The 8,184-nt window shown below is 46.0% G+C and overlaps 1 protein-coding gene across 1 annotated transcript; it reads right to left on the bottom strand.

Moving 5' to 3' along the window:
* Positions 1 to 2,068: 2,068 nt before the first annotated feature.
* On the bottom strand, positions 2,069 to 3,205 carry HTR1D (5-hydroxytryptamine (serotonin) receptor 1D, G protein-coupled). The gene has a single exon (XM_009082065.1). It carries the CDS (start codon positions 3,203 to 3,205, stop codon positions 2,069 to 2,071), a length of 1,137 nt encoding a protein of 378 aa, XP_009080313.1.
* Positions 3,206 to 8,184: the final 4,979 nt, after the last annotated feature.

Genomic DNA, 8,184 nt, shown 5'->3' with positions numbered 1-8,184 from the left:
AATTCATGTAATCACATATCTCTGAATTAATGTAATCACATAGGTTCCCTGCTGCAGGCCTAATGAGGCTGTGTATCCCATTTTTCTAGCAGAGGTGGTTGTACCAACCTTTTGTGATGCCTCCATACCTCAGCTACCTCCAGAGCAAGACCTAACTGATATTGCCATACTGTCTGTCCCACAGCAGCAGCAGCTGTGAGTGGCCTGGACACAGGGATGGCAGCCCAGAAAGGAGCCTGGAGCCCCAAGCTGGACACAGCAAATTGGACAGTGCCAGGGACCTGCCTTAGGAGTGAGAGCTCAGCTGTTAACGGTTCAGGCCTTCCCCCATGAGGCTGTGTCAGCTCACATGTGCCCAGGCAATGCACCAGCACAGCTCAGGAGTGAGCACAGCTGAGCACCAGCACTGCCAGCAGGCACTCTGGACAGACTGGAAGCAGAGTCTGTGGACACAGCCATGGAGTAGCACCATCAGAATCTCGAGCTGGACAGAGCTAGACAAGTGCACTCTTGAGAGGGAAGAGGATCCATGTCCCAGACAAGGCAGCCTGGAGTGCCCTCGGGGTGTCCTGTGGGAGAGGGGACCGCAGTTCTGTGACCGCAGAGCTGCTCTGCCTGTCTCTGCAGCATGTGGTTGTTCCTGGGGCATCCCTTTCTGGTCCAGTCCTCAGCAGAGGCACCAGCAATAGGGAGAAGCTGGAAGGCTGTGCTGGAAATGTAAGAGGAGAGGCTGAAAGCTGTGCTGGACCTGGGCTGTGGTGGAGCATGTGGGGATGGCTATGGCAGAGTATGGTGGGGATGAACTGGGGCAGGCCGAGAGGTGGAAGGGCAGTCAGAAGGATAATAGATAACTCTTTCAAGGCAGTGTGTGCCTCTTATGTGCAGTATGGACATGACATTTCTGCTGTAAAATGCCCAGGGACTAAAAAGTTGAATGATGTTTGGGCTGCACCACTTGGTGTGCTGGCCTGTCCAAGACTTCACCCAAGCCCCCCATGTGCCACCTTCCCACTTGCCAAATCAGAGAAGTAATGCCAGAGACAGAGAAGTGCAGGTCAGAGGGAACCTGCCCCAGGCTCCACAGCCCCAGCAGAGAGCCCTGACAGATGCTTGTTTGACCAGTACTTACAGACTTCCAAGAGACAGTGATGTCACGTCCACCCCAACAACCTTAATTACTAAGAAAGTTTTTCTTGGTGTCTCACTTCATTCTCTCCTCTCTAACTCTTCACTTCTTGTCATCAAGAACTGAACCTCCTGGCTTTTGTTGTGAGGTCTCAGTCATTCCACACTGGCACTAGTCATATTCTCCTGTTTCGGTTTGTGCATGCAAAAAAAAGAAAAAAAAAGATGAAACCAGAAATGTAAGATTGAGGCACTTTTCAATATTTTTCATGCTGTTTATTTTGTAGTATTTCTGCACTGCTTATTCTATTCATGATAAAATATGTAAAAATTATTTCCAATCAGTTGGCTTCTTTCTACCATTCACCCAAAGCGTAGCATTTGTGAAGTATCCACAGCACTTTACATCTGTGCTATGCCTCTCTGCCCTGCTCCTGCTTATGGCCAGACTGTGTCACACAATTCTGAACCAGTTACAGGTTTTATCAGCTTCACATGGGTAGGATACATGCCATAGGAAATGCAGCTATCAGATCCTGCTCTCCAGAAACCTTCTCAGCCTACATAAATGGTTAATAATATACAGCAGAAATACTGACATCCTGCAAGTACACATACAATTTCCTCCTGTCAGGTTACAAAGCATGGCTGAATCGGGTAATGTGTCACCTCAGCACCTCAAAGCTCCCTGCTCTGCACTCCTTCCCTCCTTACAGAGCTACATTCATGCGTTGCTGATCTTATATACACGCATGATCACTGCAGAGATCATGGATGAGTTCTGCTACAGGATGTAGAATTCCAGACAGAGAGAGGTTCCCAGTTACATGCACAGAACTGGGTAGCAGCAGAGGTGGCAGTTACCACTCTGCTCCTTAGGAATCAAACCATGGAAAGTTTCAGGTTGTGAGATTGCACAGGGGTCTAACACAAGAGGAGAGTCTCAAGGTGAACCCTTCTTGAAAAGTATTAATTTTTGGAAAGCCTGTTTAAATTCCTCATTAAAAGCTGTATAAATTACTGGGTTGATCAACGAGTTTAAGTAGCCCAACCAGGTAAAAAAGTCCAGTAGGATGGGATGAAACCAACAAGCATCTTGGCAGATCGGCAGGACTAGGGACATGACAAAAAACGGCAGCCAGCAGAAAATGAAAGCTCCCAGAATAATGCCTAAAGTTTTGGTGGCTTTCCTTTCTCTTGCAGCAGAAATCCTTTTCCTTTCCAGCACACTATCTGCAAGTTTTATTTTGACGTGATTGATAAAGATTGGGGATGCAGTTGAATGGGAATGCCCTTCGTGGAGGCTGGCATTGATGGAGCAGAGGGAAGAGCCTGCAGAGCCGGCGATGAGGTGTGCGGTAGTGAAACGTTTCCCATACAACGAGGGTGGCTTCAGAATCCTGGACCGAGCTGCTGCATAAATCCTACCGTACAGTATCAACAGGAGCACAGTTGGGATGTAGAAAGCTCCACAAGTGGAATAAATCGTGTAGGAAATTTGATCTGTGTTCACAGCACACTTTGCAATTTCTTCATGAGCTTTCACTTGCCTCCAGAAAAACGGTGGCACAGAAATACTGATGGAGATCATCCAGACCACAGCGATCATGAGGGCTGCTCGGCCAGTCGTGCGGCGCTTGGCGTACTCCAGGGCGTCGGTGATAGCCCAGTACCTGTCCAGGGCAATCACACAGAGGTGCAGGATGGAGGCTGTGCAGCACGTGATGTCTGAGGACAACCAGATGTCACACAGCACTTGGCCAAAGGCCCACGTGTGTGTGACAGTGTAGGCGATGCTGATGGGCATCACGAGGACAGACACCAACAGGTCAGTCACTGCCAAGGAGCCAATGAGGTAATTGGCAGGTGTGTGTAGCTTTCTAGTCAGGAAAATTGTAATAACGACAAAAATGTTTGCAAGGATGGTTGCCAGAGTTATAACAGACAGGAGGATTGACAGGGAAATCTTCAGCCCTAAGAGTGTTCTTTCATCCCAAACCAGTGGTGTTTCAGTGAAATTTAATGACTTATTTGTTGAGCTCTGGAAAGAGAACTCTGCTGAATGGTTGTACTGAGCCATCCTCTGCTCTGATTTCACCTTCCAGTGTAATCTGCCTGAGATGATGAAGGAAGATGCTCACTTTTCTTGATGCAATAGCACTTTTCATACTTCAGTCCAATGCTGAAGAAATAGTGACTTGTTGAAAACTTCAGCTGATACAGTAGATGAAGCACTCGACTAAGCAAGATTTTCCATGGCATCACATCAATGACATCATTGTTAAAGCAAAATGTTAACATAATTACCCAGCTATAGGTCTGGTGTATGACAATGCAAGTGGTACTAGAAGCGATGGGAATTTAGGCGGGTTTCATTTTCATTTGAAGATGAGTAAATCATTATTACTTTTTCTTCATACCTCCTTTCTGGACTAACCTTCTGCAAAGTTGCATAAATCCATACTGAAGAAGGAGAAACCAAAAAGAAACATCTGGGCATGTGGTTGATGCCCCTTTGCTTGGGACAAAACTACCTCAAGAGTATTTTCCCTTTCTCTCTAATAGCAGAAAGTCATGTTCTTGGCATTTATACAGGACACTTTATTAGTGAAGTACCCAAGACATGAAACAATACTGTCTGGATTCCTTCTGTAAACATAATTTCTACTAGATTTATTTATTTATTCCTCCAGACCCTTCAGGTTTTCTCTTCAACATTTACTTTTCAGAAGCTGAAGTCAGATACTGGGTACCAGAACTCAAAGCACTGGCACATATTATAGCACAGTATACAATCTACAGGGTTTCCATGCTTCTGCTTGGATTCACTTAGTGTAACCTGAAGTCTTCACAAACCTGAAGGAAACATCCTAAGACAGATTTCTCTCAGGCCTTTCATTCACTCCACCCATGAGCACCAGAATGTCACCTACATTATGCCAGCCCAGCCCTTCTTGAAAGAGATCCTGAACGTAGGTCATGAACGGCTTTGAAACGTGCTGTGAGGGCTATAAGGAGAGACACTGAACTTCTCCAAGGAGATAATCACCAGGGCAGCCTCTTCCCAGCCATCGAGGAGAAGCACCTCTCTCAGTCATCCCTGGGACAGACTCATTCCATGTGACACAGAACAGAGAGTCACTTGGCTGGGGATCTGTGGAGCGAGAGCAGCAGATATCCTGAGTTAAACATTAGCACTTTGATCTCAAACAGTCTCTCTTAAGCTCCTAAAGTCTAACATAAGAAACAACACTTCAGTTTGAGATGTTTGATTTTTTTATAAACAATCACCTTCTGTGAGTCACTTTTAGAGATGCTTTTTCTCTTGAGGTGTACTTTTCCAATGGAGGGACCTAAAAGAGTCTTGTATTTCACACTAGACTACTCTTTGACTAAACACTAATAGTGACACACTAGGCTTGATTTTTTTTTTCCCTGGGAGGGGGGAAATCCCTTCCTAGTGACCATTTTTGTGACACTGAGTAAAAGTTCAATTTATAAGAATTTTTGAACATAAAAATATTTATAGTGACCAAAGTCTATCAAATGCAGTCATCTGTTTCTGACACTGGCCCATACATTCAGCTCAATCCTGTTGCCTTTTTCTGATGCTTTCCCAATGCTGATATGTTGTTTTGGAGACAGAGAGATCAGACCCACACACAGGTGTCAAACATGTGGATACACCACAGGTTTATACTGCAGCATAATGACGTGTTCTGTTCTCAGTTCCTTTCCTAATGATTCCTGAGATTTAGTTTGCTTTCTTAATCTCTGCATAGCACTGATTCAGCATTTCAATAGAACAGGCCCAGTTAATATAATTCCAAATGCCATGAGTGGTAATACTAGCTGTTTTCCCCTGTTTGCTCACTTTTTGCATATATCTGTATTGCATTCCTTCTCCCATTTTTAAGGTTCTTTGCAACTCTGAACAGTCAGTCCTTGTCTTTATTACCCTGAAGAGCTTTGTTTTATCATCAGGTGTCATCACCACACTATTTATGTACTTTCCAGATCACTCAAAGTCTCTGAAGAGCCTGACTAATTATATCAGTTGGACTTCACTCCATATACTCATCAGCTTTTCTTAATTACTTCAACAGATTGGTGAGGCATAACTTGCCTTTACATAAGTTTGAACTTTGACTGTTCCCAAAACACCACATTTACTATGTGTACACTACTGTGTAATTTCTGCAACTGGCTATAAGTACAGACACTGGGCTATGGCTCCACAGTTGCTCAGATCCCTTTGGGAAGTGACACCATAGTGGTCTCTCGCAGTTGGCAAGTGCAAAGGGAGTTGAAGTAGAGGCTGACTCCCTGCTGATACCACTGCACTTTTGATCTTGAGCTACATTGAACTCTCCAGCTGAGCACTGTCTGATAATGAAGTTTTGTTGTTGTTCCCTTTGGCCAGAAATAAAGGTTCTACTTGTAAACATCCCCAATTTCCCTTTAGTGAACAGGGATGCTGAAGTTAACCTAGTTTCTCCGAGAGAAATGTCTTTTATCTGCTCTGGTTTTATTTTTTTTTCCATACCTTTACCATCTCTTTAACTATCTGACACAGTAATAGATCAGAGTTTAAGAAATCACTTACCTGAACACTGGACTGATGGCACATCCCACGCAGGAGACAATCTAAACCAAAACCACCAGACAGACTGATTAGCAATAGTAAAGACAGTGACTATATTACTTAAAAACTAAAGCCAAGTCCAATCTTGATTTCTGAGACAATGATACTGAGCCATTCCCATACGTTGTCAGTAACAGCCTTCGTTCTGTGTTAAAACAATTCCAGCAATGTCCACTAAGTGAAGTGCTCCTCACCCAACCACCTGCACATGAACAAACCTGTTAGTAGTCTATTGCTTCCAACAGCTGTCAATCAATCACTGCGGGAAACATGGTGTTTTCAGTCAAATGAACTAGCCTAGAGTTCAAATGAATTATTAATCTTCAACATATCAGTAAACAGGACACCCCAACACTGGGAGAAAGTCCTAATGAAACCAAACAATGCCTCAACAGATAATGAGTTACTGAATGAATTTTAAAAATAAATGATGTTTGCCTCTTGTGTGATCACTAAAGGAAAGGAACCAATTTTTTACAGAACACAAATGCACAGACACATGTCCTGAAACACCAGAGCCCACCCTTTGGAGCATGAGGAGCACCAGGCAGGATCTGGGTGTTGAGGAATCCATTCAGTGCAGTGGCTCAGGGGCAGCTGCAGTACAGCTGCAGGTTGGGCTCTGGGGGAGCCCCAAGCAAGAGACTGTGAAGTGGGGCTGACCCTTTCCATACCAAAGGGCCCAGGGACCTGTGTCTCAGCCAGGTCACCAGACACTGAGAGACACAGCAGGAGCAAATGCCCCGCAGATTTCAAGCCCTTAGGGTGTAAAAGGGTATAAAATCCCAGAGGTTCCTTTGTTCAGGGTCCCCCCTTGGAGGCATCAGCTCGAGCTGCTATTTTGGTATTGCACCATGATTGAATTATTTTAAGGCTGTGGATGTCTGAGACTCTGCTATGGCAAACCTGGGGCAGAGTCAGGGAGGAAACCTGGTCTGACTGGTGAGTGTGGTGTGCATCACTGCCAAGTGGCTTCCGTCCCAGCTCAGGTGCTGCTAGTGTGACTGTCAGTGTGTCTCCTGGATGGTCATACAGGGGAGGTTCCTTAACACTGGTGATGTTATCACCTCGAGATAAGAGCATTATTGCCTCCAGCGTGTGCAATTCACAGCCTGGCTCTGGCCAGGACCTCTGTGCACGGTGTAGAAGGCAGCAGCCCCTGTCAGCCCTCTGCCTCTGCCAGGCAGGGTATGGCAGGTTTGTCACTCACCCTTCACAGGGTAGGAATCTTCTCAGGTGCCTTGGCTGACCAGCACTGTCCTTGGACCATCTTTTCTTGGGCTTCACCTGGTGCCCTTGGCCATGGACTGTGGGTGGGTTTTTTTCATTTCAAAGTGCATGAAATAAATTGAAGGTGATGTCACAGCTGACCAGAGTGAGGTTTCCACAGCACAACACTGTGTGACATGCAGTGCCCAGCTGGAGCAAACTGCAGTGTCGTGTCGGATGCTTGCAAGTGAGACTTCCTAAAGAGCATTCAGGAACAGCACAGAGCAAAGGATGGCAAACCTGTCCTTGGTTTATCCCTGCTACTACTGGTGTGGATTGTCCACACTACTGTCCCTAGACTGGAGTGCAGCTTTAGCAGTCAAAGGAGGATGGGGCAAATATAGACCCATGTAGTGAGGATGAGTAACCAAGGCATAGAATGACCCTGGGGTGAAGATATTGAGAGTGATGATACAACCACAGCAAGTAACAGTCATAAGAGCCTCTTCTGTAGCCAGCAGGGACAGAACAGCATGTCCTGACAGCAGAACTAGGACTGCCCTCTGCAGCTGCCTCCCTTCTGCACCCCAAACTGGATCTGGGCTGGCCATGGCTTTTATTTATACACCTCTAACAGTACTGAAGGTTGCATGGGGAGGGACATTTTGGTCCCCGTGTCCACACACTCAGTGGTTCCTGGGAAAGACCAGGAGGTGGGATGTCTAATGATGTCTTGGTATACTGTAGAGATTGGAGAGGTTCTTTTTCATTCATGGGAAAGAAGGAAAGAAAACTTCATTACAGGAAAGTGTATTTAAATGAAGAGACAATTTCAGCCGGTGCAGTGCTATTTAACCTAGCAGAAACTCAGCTAAGGGTCTGGAAGGTGAAGCAAGGTCTCGTGCAGTGTGAAAAGATAACACACTTTAGCTGTTGGTGATAGCACTGGGACTGCTCCACAGTTCAGGGTCCTCACTTAAAACCAGGTACTGCTTATGAAAAGGCGCTTTGCATTCTGACTCAGCAGCTAAACTCATAGACGAGTCGGCAGGAGAGAGTCTCTAGGAGGAAAACCACAACGCCAGGTGTGCCATGGCAGGTACAGCGGCAGGAGGAGGCACCGGGAGCTCCTTAGGACCGAGTGCCATCGTGTGGGCTCCGGGCACGGAGCTGCAGGCACCGCCGGGATCGCCAGGGATGCTCAG

The sequence above is a fragment of the Acanthisitta chloris genome, unplaced genomic scaffold (genome assembly GCF_000695815.1).
Source record: "Acanthisitta chloris isolate BGI_N310 unplaced genomic scaffold, ASM69581v1 scaffold17159, whole genome shotgun sequence".
Classification (NCBI taxonomy): domain Eukaryota; kingdom Metazoa; phylum Chordata; class Aves; order Passeriformes; family Acanthisittidae; genus Acanthisitta; species Acanthisitta chloris.
The sequence above is the reverse complement of the archived record's forward strand: the minus strand, read 5'-3'. Positions and strand labels throughout refer to the sequence as shown.